General features: G+C 47.7%; 1 protein-coding gene across 1 annotated transcript in view; it reads right to left on the reverse strand.

The window, feature by feature from the left end:
• Positions 1 to 481: 481 nt before the first annotated feature.
• Positions 482 to 16,518, reverse strand: part of LOC110523109 (phospholipid phosphatase-related protein type 1) — a 31,086-nt gene continuing 15,049 nt past the window's right edge. Inside the window, exons 4-8 of the mRNA XM_090236601.1 lie at positions 15,625 to 15,757; positions 14,475 to 14,725; positions 12,315 to 12,491; positions 10,630 to 10,761; positions 482 to 1,293 (exon numbers count right to left, since the gene is read on the reverse strand). Coding sequence (XP_090092727.1) covers positions 1,261 to 1,293; positions 10,630 to 10,761; positions 12,315 to 12,491; positions 14,475 to 14,725; positions 15,625 to 15,757 — 726 coding nt within the window. The 3' untranslated portion in view covers positions 482 to 1,260. The remainder of the gene's footprint in view (positions 1,294 to 10,629; positions 10,762 to 12,314; positions 12,492 to 14,474; positions 14,726 to 15,624; positions 15,758 to 16,518) is intronic.

Raw genomic sequence — 16,518 nt, forward strand, 5'->3', positions numbered from 1 at the left:
ATTTTGTTTGACATTTTTGTATATATATCCATAAAAATCATGCCAGCTGATTCATGATTTCAACTGGTTGAGAAACGTTGCCTGTGTCAGGATTTGACACATTCATTACTATGGGACCACTGGAATTTGAATCTTGAAACAATGTTGTAAATGTCAGAGACAGACAGCAAGGTTTATACCAATCTCCTCTGTTTAACTAAATGTTAGTCTAAAAGAAATGTGAGATAATGTCTATGCGCTTTTTATAGTGGAGATCAAGTTTATAAATTGCCTGGCTGGGCTGATGAGACAGTGGATTGCGCAGTCAGATGGAACAGAGTAAATAGGCATTTTAACGTCATAGATTTAGCCGGTGGTAATTTGTGGATTAGACACCAGCTGGAATGAGCTTTTAACCAAATCAGCATTCAGGAAGACCCACCCATTGTAGAAAGGCCAACAAAGACTGTTGAGGTTTGGAATAAAATGCCCACACAATTGATACTCTGCTATGGACTATTTATTTTGTTCACAAATCAAGAAAAATATATGCAGCATTTCTAAATAAATATGTATTTTTCAAAGAAATACACTATACAAATATCTATTCAAACAGTTCAACTGTTTAGTTCCATGCTGAGAGAATGGCAGCTTCTGTATTCTGCCATGAAGGAAAACAATACCACACCAAGTCACAAGTCAATGAGATGTTTTTTTTTCCCTATACCACAAACATTATGAATACCAAAAACATTCCTGAAAAACGGCAGCCAGAAAAAAAAACAAAAAAAAAGTGAAAATATTTTACAGCGATTAAAAAAAAAAAAAAAAACTTTAGTCAAACAGAATAGATAGAAGTATTTGTACAAATCCCACAGAATGACATCAATATTTCCATAACATTAAATACTGCATATTAGATTTACTTTGTGATGTAAAACATGAGAGAGAGAGGAGGAAAGTAAGTCAGTCTTGACAGACAGTTCAGTTCGGACCAAAGTTCCCAGGTTTCCCAGAAATCCCAGGAGGATTCACAGATTTCCTGCTTATTATTTTACAACCCTAGGTCAGACCTACAGTAATAACATCTTCAGGATTAGGTAGGCTACAGCACATACTCCCTTATACAAAAATGTACAAAACATCAGCCTCTAACTAGTTACACCAGAATACTGTCCTTTTTTTACAGTAGTAGTATGACAGTACAAAACATTGTGCCTAGAAGATGTGTTGAGGAGACGCAAAGGTGACCCGGTGCTGACCCCCCTCGGTCCCCGCTAGTCATGTGACCTCGGTCATCGATGCCGAATGGTTCTGAAAGACAGAAGGGGGAATGTTGGTTTATACTGTGGTTGATGTCCAGCAAACATAAAGCAAGCGAGTGAGGTACGCATATCCCAAACTTGACAAGACCAGCAAAACTAAGATTCTGGAAGACAGAGGCATTTTTGTTAAGAATTTCATAAGCAACTAAGAAAATGTTTTGGCATATACTGAATTTAAACAAAAAATTGAGGCATATACCGAAGCATAGGTAACTGCCAACATAAAGTGTCTTAATAGGGCGTTGGGCCACCACCAGCCAGAACAGCTTCAATGCACCTTGGCACAGATTCTACAAGTGTCTGGAAGGGATGAGACATCCATTCTTCCATGAAATATTCAATATTTTGGTGTTTTATTGATGGTGGTGGGAAACGCCGTCTCAGGCACCACTTCAGAAACTCCCATAAGTGTCCAATTGGGTTGAGATCTGGTCACTGACGACCATGGCATATGTTTTACATCGTTTTCATGTTCATCAACGCATTCAGTGACGACTCGTACCTGTGGATGGGGACATCCTATGGGGGCATAGCCATGGTAGCCAAAATAATGGCCCATCATTTTTATACATGACCCTAAGCATGATGGGATTGTAATTGCTTAATTAACTCCACACCTGTGTGAAACACCTGCTTTCAATATACTTTCTAGCCCTCATTTACGCAAGTGTTTCCATTATTTTAGGCAGTTACATGTACAGGGTAAAGTAGATGGATGTGTATTCATGTACACCCTAAACCTGAGAAAATATATCCTGACAAAGAAATGAAAGACCCACACATTAAAAAGTACAGCAGATGAATAGCAAAGCAGGCGATGGCCCCGGTACAGTATCCGATGGCCTCGGTACAGTATCCGATGGCCCCGGTACAGTATCCGATGGCCTCGGTACAGTATCCGATGGCCCCGGTACAGTATCCGATGGCCTCGGTACAGTATCCGATGGCCTCGGTACAGTATCCGATGGCCTCGGTACAGTATCTGAATAGCAAAGCAGGCGATAGCCCCGGTACAGTATCCGATGGCCCCGATACAGTATCCGATGGCCCCGGTACAGTATCCGATGGCCCCGGTACAGTATCCGATGGTACAGTATCCGATGGCCCCGGTACAGTATCCGAATAGCAAAGCAGGCGATGGCCCCGGTACAGTATCCGATGGCCCCGGTACAGTATCCGATGGCCTCGGTACAGTATCCGATGGTACAGTATCCGATGGCCCCGGTACAGTATCCGAATAGCAAAGCAGGCGATGGCCCCGGTACAGTATCCGATGGCCCCGCTCGGTACAGTATCCGATGGCCCCGCTCGGTACAGTATCCGATGGCCCCGCTCGGTACAGTATCCGATGGCCCCGCTCGGTACAGTATCCGATGGCCCCGCTCGGTACAGTATCCGATGGCCCCGCTCGGTACAGTATCCGATGGTCCCGCTCGGTACAGTATCCGATGGCCCTGCTCGGTACAGTATCCGATGGCCCCGCTCGGTACAGTATCCGATGGCCTCGGTACAGTATCTGAATAGCAAAGCAGGCGATGGCCTCGGTACAGTATCCGATGGCCTCGGTACAGTATCCGATGGCCTCGGTACAGTATCTGATGGCCTCGGTACAGTATCTGAATAGTAAAGCAGATGGCCTCGGTAGAGTATCTGAATAGTAAAGCAGATGATGGCCTCGGTACAGTGTCTGATGGCCTCGGTACAGTGTCTGAATAGTAAGGCAGGCGATGGCCTCGGTACAGTATCCGATGGCCTCGGTACAGTATCCGATGGCCTCGGTACAGTATCCGATGGCCTCGGTACAGTATCCGATGGCCTCGGTACAGTATCCGATGGCCTCGGTACAGTATCCGTTGGCCTCGGTACAGTATCCGTTGGCCTCGGTACAGTATCCGTTGGCCTCGGTACAGTATCCGTTGGCCTCGGTACAGTATCCGTTGGCCTCGGTACAGTATCCGATGGCCTCGGTACAGTATCTGATGGCCTCGGTACAGTATCTGATGGCCTCGGTACAGTATCTGATGGCCTCGGTACAGTATCTGAATAGTAAAGCAGATGGCCTCGGTAGAGTATCTGAATAGTAAAGCAGATGATGGCCTCGGTACAGTGTCTGATGGCCTCGGTACAGTGTCTGAATAGTAAGGCAGGCGATGGCCTCGGTACAGTATCCGATGGCCTCGGTACAGTATCCGATGGCCTCGGTACAGTATCCGATGGCCTCGGTACAGTATCCGATGGCCTCGGTACAGTATCTGAATAGCAAAGCAGGCGATGGCCTCGGTACAGTATCCGATGGCCTCGGTACAGTATCCGATGGCCTCGGTACAGTATCTGAATAGCAAAGCAGGCGATGGCCTCGGTACAGTATCTGATGGCCTCGGTACAGTATCTGAATAGTATGGCCTCGGTAGAGTATCTGAATAGTAAAGCAGATGATGGCCTCGGTACAGTGTCTGATGGCCTCGGTACAGTGTCTGAATAGTAAGGCAGGCGATGGCCTCGGTACAGTATCCGATGGCCTCGGTACAGTATCCGATGGCCTCGGTACAGTATCCGTTGGCCTCGGTACAGTATCCGTTGGCCTCGGTACAGTATCCGATGGCCTCGGTACAGTATCCGATGGCCTCGGTACAGTATCCGATGGCCTCGGTACAGTATCCGATGGCCTCGGTACAGTATCCGATGGCCTCGGTACATTATCTGAATAGCAAACAGTATCAGTATCCGATGGCCCCGGTACAGTATCCGATGGCCTCGGTACAGTATCCGATGGCCTCGGTACAGTATCCGATGGCCTCGGTACAGTATCTGAATAGCAAAGCAGGCGATGGCCTCGGTACAGTATCTGATGGCCCCGATACAGTATCCGATGGCCCCGGTACAGTATCCGATGGTACAGTATCCGATGGCCCCGGTACAGTATCCGAATAGCAAAGCAGGCGATAGCCCCGGTACAGTATCCGATGGCCCCGATACAGTATCCGAATAGCAAAGCAGGCGATGGCCCCGCTCGGTACAGTATCCGATGGCCCCGCTCGGTACAGTATCCGATGGCCCCGCTCGGTACAGTATCCGATGGCGCCGCTCGGTACAGTATCCGATGGCCCCGCTCGGTACAGTATCCGATGGCCCCGCTCGGTACAGTATCCGATGGCCCCGCTCGGTACAGTATCCGATGGCCCCGCTCGGTACAGTATCCGATGGTCCCGCTCGGTACAGTATCCGATGGCCCTGCTCGGTACAGTATCCGATGGCCCCGCTCGGTACAGTATCCGATGGCCTCGGTACAGTATCTGAATAGCAAAGCAGGCGATGGCCTCGGTACAGTATCCGATGGCCTCGGTACAGTATCCGATGGCCTCGGTACAGTATCTGAATAGCAAAGCAGGCGATGGCCTCGGTACAGAATCTGATGGCCTCGGTACAGTATCTGATGGCCTCGGTACAGTATCTGATGGCCTCGGTACAGTATCTGAATAGTAAAGCAGATGGCCTCGGTAGAGTATCTGAATAGTAAAGCAGATGATGGCCTCGGTACAGTGTCTGATGGCCTCGGTACAGTGTCTGAATAGTAAGGCAGGCGATGGCCTCGGTACAGTATCCGATGGCCTCGGTACAGTATCCGATGGCCTCGGTACAGTATCCGTTGGCCTCGGTACAGTATCCGTTGGCCTCGGTACAGTATCCGATGGCCTCGGTACAGTATCCGATGGCCTCGGTACAGTATCCGATGGCCTCGGTACAGTATCCGATGGCCTCGGTACAGTATCCGATGGCCTCGGTACATTATCTGAATAGCAAAGCAGGCGATGGCCTCGGTACAGTATCTGATGGCCTCGGTACAGTATCTGATGGCCTCGGTACAGTATCTGATGGCCTCGGTACAGTATCTGAATAGTAAAGCAGATGGCCTCGGTAGAGTATCTGAATAGTAAAGCAGATGATGGCCTCGGTACAGTGTCTGATGGCCTCGGTACAGTGTCTGAATAGTAAGGCAGGCGATGGCCTCGGTACAGTATCCGATGGCCTCGGTACAGTATCCGATGGCCTCGGTACAGTATCCGATGGCCTCGGTACAGTATCCGATGGCCTCGGTACAGTATCTGAATAGCAAAGCAGGCGATGGCCTCGGTACAGTATCCGATGGCCTCGGTACAGTATCCGATGGCCTCGGTACAGTATCCGATGGCCTCGGTACAGTATCTGAATAGCAAAGCAGGCGATGGCCTCGGTACAGTATCTGATGGCCTCGGTACAGTATCTGAATAGTAAAGCAGATGGCCTCGGTACAGTATCTGAATAGTAAAGCAGATGGCCTCGGTACAGTATCTGAATAGTAAAGCAGGCGATGGCCTCGTTACAGTATCTGAATAGCAAAGCAGGCGATGGCCTCGGTACAGTATCTGATGGCCACGGTACAGTATCTGAATAGTAAAGCAGATGGCCTCGGTACAGTATCTGAATAGCAAAGCAGGCGATGGCCTCGGTACAGTATCCGATGGCCTCGGTACAGTATCTGATGGCCTCGGTACAGTATCTGAATAGCAAAGCAGGCGATAGCCTCGGTACAGCATCTGATGGCCTCGGCACAGTATCTGATGGCCTCGGTACAGTATCTGATGGCCTCGGTACAGTATCTGAATAGTAAAGCAGATGGCCTCGTTACAGTATCTGAATAGTAAAGCAGATGGCCTTGGTACAGTATCTGATGGCCTCGGTACAGTATCTGAATAGCAAAGCAGGCGATGGCCTCGGTACAGTATCCGATGGCCTCGGTACAGTATCTGAATAGCAAAGCAGGCGATGGCCTCGGTACAGTATCCGATGGCTTCGGTACAGTATCCGATGGCCTCGGTACAGTATCCGATGGCCTCGGTACAGTATCCGATGGCCTCGGTACAGTATCCGATGGCCTCGGTACATTATCTGAATAGCAAAGCAGGAGATGGCCTTGGTACAGTATCCGATGGCCTCGGTACAGTATCCGATGGCCTCGGTACAGTATCTGAATAGTAAAGCAGATGGCCTCGGTACAGTAGCTGAATAGCAAAGCAGGCAATGGCCTCGGTACAGTATCTGAATAGTAAAGCAGATGGCCTCGGTACAGTATCTGAATAGCAAAGCAGGCAATGGCCTCGGTACAGTATCTGAATAGTAAAGCAGATGGCCTCGGTACAGTATCTGAATAGTAAAGCAGATGGCCTCGGTACAGTATCTGAATAGTAAAGCAGATGGCCTCAGTACAGTGTCTGATGGCCTCGGTACAGTGTCTGATGGCCTCGGTACAGTGTCTGAATAGTAAGGCAGGCGATGGCCTCGGTACAGTATCCGATGGCCTCGGTACAGTATCTGATGGCCTCGGTACAGTATCTGAATGGTAAAGCAGATGGCCTCGGTACAGTGTCTGGTGGCCTCGGTACAGTGTCTGGTGGCCTCGGTACAGTGTCTGGTGGCCTCGGTACAGTGTCTGGTGGCCTCGGTACAGTGTCTGGTGGCCTCGGTACAGTGTCTGAATAGTAAAGCAGGTGATGGCCTCGGTACAGTGTCTGGTGGCCTCGGTACAGTGTCTGGTGGCCTCGGTACAGTGTCTGGTGGCCTCGGTACAGTGTCTGGTGGCCTCGGTACAGTGTCTGGTGGCCCCGGTACAGTGTCTGAATAGTAAAGCAGGTGATGGCCTCGGTACAGTATCCGATGGCTTCGGTACAGTATCCGATGGCCTCGGTACAGTATCCGATGGCCTCGGTACAGTATCCGATGGCCTCGGTACAGTATCTGAATAGCAAAGCAGGCGATGGCCTCGGTACAGTATCCGATGGCCTCGGTACAGTATCCGATGGCCTCGGTACAGTATCTGAATAGCAAAGCAGGCGATGGCCTCGGTACAGTATCTGATGGCCTCGGTACAGTATCTGAATAGTAAAGCAGATGGCCTCGGTACAGTATCTGAATAGTAAAGCAGATGGCCTCGGTACAGTATCTGAATAGTAAAGCAGGCGATGGCCTCGTTACAGTATCTGAATAGCAAAGCAGGCGATGGCCTCGGTACAGTATCTGATGGCCTCGGTACAGTATCTGAATAGTAAAGCAGATGGCCTCGGTACAGTATCTGAATAGCAAAGCAGGCGATGGCCCCGGTACAGTATCCGATGGCCTCGGTACAGTATCCGATGGCCCCGGTACAGTATCCGATGGCCTCGGTACAGTATCCGATGGCCTCGGTACAGTATCCGATGGCCTCGGTACAGTATCTGAATAGCAAAGCAGGCGATAGCCCCGGTACAGTATCCGATGGCCCCGATACAGTATCCGATGGCCCCGGTACAGTATCCGATGGCCCCGGTACAGTATCCGATGGTACAGTATCCGATGGCCCCGGTACAGTATCCGATGGCCTCGGTACAGTATCCGATGGCCCCGGTACAGTATCCGATGGCCCCGGTACAGTATCCGATGGCCCCGGTACAGTATCCGATGGTACAGTATCCGATGGCCCCGGTACAGTATCCGAATAGCAAAGCAGGCGATGGCCCCGGTACAGTATCCGATGGCCCCGCTCGGTACAGTATCCGATGGCCCCGCTCGGTACAGTATCCGATGGCCCCGCTCGGTACAGTATCCGATGGCCCCGCTCGGTACAGTATCCGATGGCCCCGCTCGGTACAGTATCCGATGGCCCCGCTCGGTACAGTATCCGATGGTCCCGCTCGGTACAGTATCCGATGGCCCTGCTCGGTACAGTATCCGATGGCCCCGCTCGGTACAGTATCCGATGGCCTCGGTACAGTATCTGAATAGCAAAGCAGGCGATGGCCTCGGTACAGTATCCGATGGCCTCGGTACAGTATCCGATGGCCTCGGTACAGTATCTGAATAGCAAAGCAGGCGATGGCCTCGGTACAGAATCTGATGGCCTCGGTACAGTATCTGATGGCCTCGGTACAGTATCTGATGGCCTCGGTACAGTATCTGAATAGTAAAGCAGATGGCCTCGGTAGAGTATCTGAATAGTAAAGCAGATGATGGCCTCGGTACAGTGTCTGATGGCCTCGGTACAGTGTCTGAATAGTAAGGCAGGCGATGGCCTCGGTACAGTATCCGATGGCCTCGGTACAGTATCCGATGGCCTCGGTACAGTATCCGTTGGCCTCGGTACAGTATCCGTTGGCCTCGGTACAGTATCCGATGGCCTCGGTACAGTATCCGATGGCCTCGGTACAGTATCCGATGGCCTCGGTACAGTATCCGATGGCCTCGGTACATTATCTGAATAGCAAAGCAGGCGATGGCCTCGGTACAGTATCTGATGGCCTCGGTACAGTATCTGATGGCCTCGGTACAGTATCTGATGGCCTCGGTACAGTATCTGAATAGTAAAGCAGATGGCCTCGGTAGAGTATCTGAATAGTAAAGCAGATGATGGCCTCGGTACAGTGTCTGATGGCCTCGGTACAGTGTCTGAATAGTAAGGCAGGCGATGGCCTCGGTACAGTATCCGATGGCCTCGGTACAGTATCCGATGGCCTCGGTACAGTATCCGATGGCCTCGGTACAGTATCCGATGGCCTCGGTACAGTATCTGAATAGCAAAGCAGGCGATGGCCTCGGTACAGTATCCGATGGCCTCGGTACAGTATCCGATGGCCTCGGTACAGTATCTGAATAGCAAAGCAGGCGATGGCCTCGGTACAGTATCTGATGGCCTCGGTACAGTATCTGAATAGTAAAGCAGATGGCCTCGGTACAGTATCTGAATAGTAAAGCAGATGGCCTCGGTACAGTATCTGAATAGTAAAGCAGGCGATGGCCTCGTTAAAGTATCTGAATAGCAAAGCAGGCGATGGCCTCGGTACAGTATCTGATGGCCTCGGTACAGTATCTGAATAGTAAAGCAGATGGCCTCGGTACAGTATCTGAATAGCAAAGCAGGCGATGGCCTCGGTACAGTATCCGATGGCCTCGGTACAGTATCTGATGGCCTCGGTACAGTATCTGAATAGCAAAGCAGGCGATAGCCTCGGTACAGCATCTGATGGCCTCGGCACAGTATCTGATGGCCTCGGTACAGTATCTGATGGCCTCGGTACAGTATCTGAATAGTAAAGCAGATGGCCTCGTTACAGTATCTGAATAGTAAAGCAGATGGCCTTGGTACAGTATCTGATGGCCTCGGTACAGTATCTGAATAGCAAAGCAGGCGATGGCCTCGGTACAGTATCCGATGGCCTCGGTACAGTATCTGAATAGCAAAGCAGGCGATGGCCTCGGTACAGTATCCGATGGCTTCGGTACAGTATCCGATGGCCTCGGTACAGTATCCGATGGCCTCGGTACAGTATCCGATGGCCTCGGTACAGTATCCGATGGCCTCGGTACAGTATCTGAATAGCAAAGCAGGAGATGGCCTTGGTACAGTATCCGATGGCCTCGGTACAGTATCCGATGGCCTCGGTACAGTATCTGAATAGTAAAGCAGATGGCCTCGGTACAGTATCTGAATAGCAAAGCAGGCAATGGCCTCGGTACAGTATCTGAATAGTAAAGCAGATGGCCTCGGTACAGTATCTGAATAGTAAAGCAGATGGCCTCAGTACAGTGTCTGATGGCCTCGGTACAGTGTCTGATGGCCTCGGTACAGTGTCTGATGGCCTCGGTACAGTGTCTGAATAGTAAGGCAGGCGATGGCCTCGGTACAGTATCCGATGGCCTCGGTACAGTATCTGATGGCCTCGGTACAGTATCTGAATAGTAAAGCAGATGGCCTCGGTACAGTGTCTGGTGGCCTCGGTACAGTGTCTGGTGGCCTCGGTACAGTGTCTGGTGGCCTCGGTACAGTGTCTGGTGGCCTCGGTACAGTGTCTGAATAGTAAAGCAGGTGATGGCCTCGGTACAGTGTCTGGTGGCCTCGGTACAGTGTCTGGTGGCCTCGGTACAGTGTCTGGTGGCCTCGGTACAGTGTCTGGTGGCCTCGGTACAGTGTCTGGTGGCCCCGGTACAGTGTCTGAATAGTAAAGCAGGTGATGGCCTCTGTAGTAATATTGAACAGTGGTGTTAAGTGGTTACCTGTGCAGTAGTATTGAACAGTGGTGTTAAGTGGTTACCTGTGCAGTAGTATTGAACAGTAGTGTTAAGTGGTTACCTGTGCAGTAGTATTGAACAGTAGTGTTAAGTGGTTACCTGTGCAGTAGTATTGAACAGTGGTGTTAAGTGGTTACCTGTGCAGTAGTATTGAACAGTGGTGTTAAGTGGTTACCTGTGCAGTAGTATTGAACAGCAGTGTTAAGTGGGTTTACCTGTGCAGTAGTATTGAACAGTGGTGTTAAGTTACCTGTGCGTTGAGTGTCTGCAGGGGGCTCTGGATGCGGGGGAAGGTCATTAGAGGGAGACCACGGTAATCTTCACTCTTCTGTTTGGCAGGAGGGGAGTGGGTTCCTTTAAAGTTGTTCACCACACAGATACCCTGAAGGAGACACAACGTCACTGAAACATTCCCTGACATGAAAACGTCACAGAGCAAAAGGCTGAACAGTATTAGGGTTCCCAGGGTTACAGGATCCCATCTCCATGACTACATATCCACGAGAAGAGCCACTGGCCAATCAATACATTTGATCTATTTAGAAAATTCACCCGTGCCAATGTGTCAACTCAAATATTTTGGCACTGAGCAAATTTCTGGTCTGCTGAGCGCACACTTCAACAATGTGAAAATGTTGTGTAACTTCCAGTGTGCTTTTACTATATACCTTGAGGTTGAACCTGCTTTAGGTTACAGTTGTAACAGTGTCCAAGTAGGATTCTGTGGCTATTTGATCATAATGTAGACCTACCAGAGAGGCCTACCATCAAAAACAATAGAGAAAATGCATCCCGTAACATTTTACCATGGAAATATCTGTTCTATCATTCAGCCTACAGTAGGAGCCAATGTGTGGTGTTCAATGTAGGTCTACATTCCATGAGATTTAAAACAAAAAACATGCAGGGCTTCACATTAACAAGTTTATCCACTTGTCCTTCAGACAAGGAGGTGACTGAACATGTGTTGTTAAATGAAAATGCATTGTTATTCCCATTCCATTATTACAGAGAATCAGACAAATTATGCTACCCTCTGCCTATTGGCTACTTAGCTTATTCAAGACTGTCTCAAATACAACACTGCCCCTTTAAGAGAAAAAAACAAGCTATTTACCTGACTGGCTTTTCAAAGGTGTCTAGAAATGTACACATTTTGTGCTCTTGGAGGAAGCAATCACTGCCTTATCGTTGACAAGAAATGATCTATAACTGGACTAATAACTCACTAACTAGCAAATAATATGAACAAAATGTGCCCACGTGGCAACATGCAGCTCTCACTTCGATCTCAAAGCAAGTGCATCTACTCACGACTGCTCATGCTGTAAACACAGTCCAGTTCAAAGTCAATGACACAGATCCATATATGGCAATGGACTACATGCATATAGGCTTCCTGCAGTTCTGATTGGATATGGTGCACCGGTCTGAGTAGAGTGAGTCCTGCATGTCAATGCAATAGAATCCTACTCAGATCCATATATGGCAATGGACTACATGCATATAGGCTTCCTGCAGTTCTGATTGGATATGGTGCACCGGTCTGAGTAGAGTGAGTCCTGCATGTCAATGCAGAAAAAATAATATCTTGCAGTTAGTTTTGCATACTAAATCTGGCATATTTCATTTTGGTATGTTACATTGAAAGTGGCTACTATTGCTTTGATCACAATTCCCACAGTAAAGGGAAACATTGATAATGTTAATTAACTAAGGGGGAAAACTGTAGAAAGTTAAGTTCAATCTCGTGCTTCTCTGATATTTCTTCTGCGTGGCACGCAGCTTAGAGGGAATATTGCCAGTAAGAACCATTTAGATGCCGAGGAAGATTTTGACCAATAGGAATACAAGACGTCCTCATCAGGAAGATCAGCTCCCATTATGTGCTAAAAGAGATCAACACAACCAGATAAAACGACCGTTAGTCCTCACCAGGAAGAGAGCGATACAGCTACCAAGGATGAACCCAGCGATGACATCAGAACAGTGGTTCCGGTACTCCGAGACCCGGTTGAGCCCGGCGAGGAAGGCTGTACAGAGGGTGCCCAGGCACAGCACCGGTTTGGCCAGGCGACTACTCTTAGTCTTTATGGTGCTAGTGATGTACATCTGGAACAGGGAGAGACAGGGAGAGGCAGGGAGAGACATGATTAGAAGTAGTAACTGTCTCTATGGTGTCTGCCCAAGCTAAAAATGTCTCCATCATCATAATAAAGTTGGGCCAGTTCCATCAGTACACAGTGACGCAGACAGCAGAGTAACAATGACTACATGCAATACTACTATGCTGCCGACTGTAATACTCATTCTGATTATCATAACCCTCACAGTGACATAAACAGCCGAGTAACAATGACTACATTCTACTGTAATACTCATTCTGATTATCATAACCCTCACAGTGACGTAGACAGCAGAGTAACAATGACTACATTCTACTGTAATACTCATTCTGATTATCATAACCCTCACAGTGACGTAGACAGCAGAGTAACAATGACTACATTCTACTGTAATACTCATTCTGATTATCATAACCCTCACAGTGACGTAGACAGCCGAGTAACAATGACTACATTCTACTGTAATACTCATTCTGATTATCATAACCCTCACAGTGACGTAGACAGCAGAGTAACAATGACTACATTCTACTGTAATACTCATTCTGATTATCATAAACCTCACAGTGACATACACAGCAGAGTAACAATGACTACATTCTACTGTAATACTCACTGATTATCATAACCCTCACAGTGACGTAGACAGCAGAGTAACAATGACTACATTCTACTGTAATACTCATTCTGATTATCATAAACCTCACAGTGACATACACAGGAGAGTAACAATGACTACATTCTACTGTAATACTCACTGATTATCATAACCCTCACAGTGACGTAGACAGCAGAGTAACAATGACTACATTCTACTGTAATACTCATTCTGATTATCATAACCCTCACACAGTGACGTAGACAGCAGAGTAACAATGACTACATTCTACTGTAATACTCATTCTGATTATCATAAACCTCACAGTGACATACACAGCAGAGTAACAATGACTACATTCTACTGTAATACTCACTGATTATCATAACCCTCACAGTGACGTAGACAGCAGAGTAACAATGACTACATTCTACTGTAATACTCATTCTGATTATCATAACCCTCACAGTGACGCAGACAGCCGAGTAACAATGACTACATTCTACTGTAATACTCATTCTGATTATCATAACCCTCACAGTGACGCAGACAGCCGAGTAACAATGACTACATTCTACTGTAATACTCATTCTGATTATCATAACCCTCACAGTGACGCAGACAGCCGAGTAACAATGACTACATTCTACTGTAATACTCATTCTGATTATCATAACCCTCACAGTGACGCAGACAGCCGAGTAACAATGACTACATTCTACCGTAATACTCATTCTGATTATCATAACCCTCACAGTGACGCAGACAGCCGAGTAACAATGACTACATTCTACTGTAATACTCATTCTGATTATCATAACCCTCACAGTGACGCAGACAGCCGAGTAACAATGACTACATTCTACTGTAATACTCATTCTGATTATCATAACCCTCACAGTGACGTAGACAGCAGAGTAACAATGACTACATTCTACTGTAATACTCATTCTGATTATCATAAACCTCACAGTGACATACACAGGAGAGTAACAATGACTACATTCTACTGTAATACTCACTGATTATCATAACCCTCACAGTGACGTAGACAGCAGAGTAACAATGACTACATTCTACTGTAATACTCATTCTGATTATCATAACCCTCACACAGTGACGTAGACAGCAGAGTAACAATGACTACATTCTACTGTAATACTCATTCTGATTATCATAACCCTCACAGTGACGTAGACAGCAGAGTAACAATGACTACATTCTACTGTAATACTCATTCTGATTATCATAACCCTCACAGTGACGTAGACAGCAGAGTAGACGCTGAGCGAGGGTTAGGGTCAGTAAAACTCACCGTGACATAGACAGCAGAGTAGACGCTGAGCGAGGGTTAGGGTCAGTAAAACTCACCGTGACGTAGACAGCAGAGTAGACGCTGAGCGACGCGTCTTTGGAAGGGAAGGAGCGTCGAGCCTTCTCCACGACGACCGGGCTGCCGGTACAGATGTTACCGTTGGAGATGAACTGGTGGTTGAAGCGACACTCGGTGCCGGTGTAGTTGGGCTTACACACAGACAGGAAGTACGGCGCCAGGTTGCCCGTCACCACCTGCCCCGCATTTACAAAGATGTCTGTCGCAAACAGACCAAACGCAAACACACCTGGAGAGAGAGAGAGAGACGAACAGAGAGAGAAAAGATAGAGACATGAAACTAAATGCTTCATTTCCAATGTTCATGAAATATGACTTATTATCTGCTCTTTATATTGTAATACTCTGAGCATGGTGGTGCCCCTCTGTCTGGGGGGGTCCTGTGTTCTGGAGGGAGAGACAGAGAACAATGGGCTGGACTGTGTCCCAAATGGAACCACATTCCCTACACAGTGCACTACTTTTGTCCAGGGCCCTGTGTGTGCTGGTCAAAGTAGTGAACTATGTAAGGAATACAGTGCCATTTTGGGATGCATTTTAACACAGACGTAATGTAACTTGGTGTCATTCAGCACTGTAACAGACGTAGTGTAACACGGTGTCATTGAGCACTAACAGGTGTAGTGTACATTAGTGTGACACTACAGGTGTCATTGAGCACCCTGACACGGTGTCATTGAGCACCCTGACACGGTGTCATTGAGCACCCTAATAGACGTTCTACTAGAGAGAAGGGTCGTCAGTAGAAACCGTGAAGACATCTTGGAGAGTTCCAAACTGCTCTCATAACTACAGCTTCAATCACGCTAACTGAACGGGCCCCATGTTAATCTGCAGCAGATGTTTGTATGAAAGCCTAATGGTTAAGAGAAGGTGGGCCAGTAACAAAGGTTGCTGGTTCAAATCCCTGAGCTGACTAGGTGAAAAATCTATCAATGTGCACTTAAACCTAATTGCTGCAGTAAGTCGCTATGAAAAAGAATATCAGCTAAATGACATGTTTTATAAAAAAATAAAAAATACTATAAAATAGTTTGCTAAGAGTTGGCTGCTCAACATGTAACTACGCTCAACATCTAATATACAAGTAACACCACTGACATGACCAGTAGGTCACCAATAACTAACCAATAAACCTGATGACTCTCCTGGTAAGGGCGTTCAGGTAGCAGCACTTCCCCGTCACCATGGTCTTCTCCTGGGTTAGTAGCACCGCCCGTGTGGACTTCATGATGTACATGGATACCTCCCCGATGAAGATCTGATGACAGACAGATGCATGGTAATGTTAAACACATTGAGCCTAACCTCCACCCTGATGGACTTCATGATGTACAGTGGTTCTTCCTTTAAAAGTTTGGAGCTTATGCCGCGACGGTTTGTGGTAGATGGTGGCAGATTGTGGTAAATTGCGGCATTCTGGCAACAATGGCTGCCACTTAAATAACGTGCCATAGAATTCTGCGGCACCCCGCAAGCTGTGCTGCAGTACGCAGCAACTTTTAAAAAGGAAGAACCACTGTACTTGGAAACCTCTCCGATGAAGATCTGAAGACAGACAGTGTACAAAATATTAAGAACACCTGCTCTTTCCATGGCATAGACAGATCAGGTGAAAACTATGATCCCTTATTGATGTCACTTGTTAAAGCCACTTCAATCGCTGTGTAGATGAAGGAGAGGAGGTTAAAGGAGCCTTGATCTAACAGAGAGGGTGAACAAAGACAAAATAGTGTGCCTTTGAACGGGGTTTGGTAGTAGGTGCCAGGAGCAACAGTTTGTGTCAAGGCTGCAATGCTGCTGGGGTTTTTCATGCTCAATAAAGTTTCCTGTGTGTATCAAGAATGGTCCACCAACCAAAGGACATCCAGCCAACTTGACAACTATGGGAAGCATCGGAGTCAACATGGGCCAGCATCCCTGTGGAACGCTTGCAACACCTTGTAGAGTCCATGTCCCGACAAATTAGCATTAACACCCAGCCCTAACCCTTGTGTCACCTAAAACCCTCAAACTTTTACA

Source organism: Oncorhynchus mykiss, chromosome 5, assembly GCF_057628025.1.
Source record: "Oncorhynchus mykiss isolate SJ-2025 chromosome 5, ASM5762802v1, whole genome shotgun sequence".
Lineage (NCBI taxonomy): Eukaryota > Metazoa > Chordata > Actinopteri > Salmoniformes > Salmonidae > Oncorhynchus > Oncorhynchus mykiss.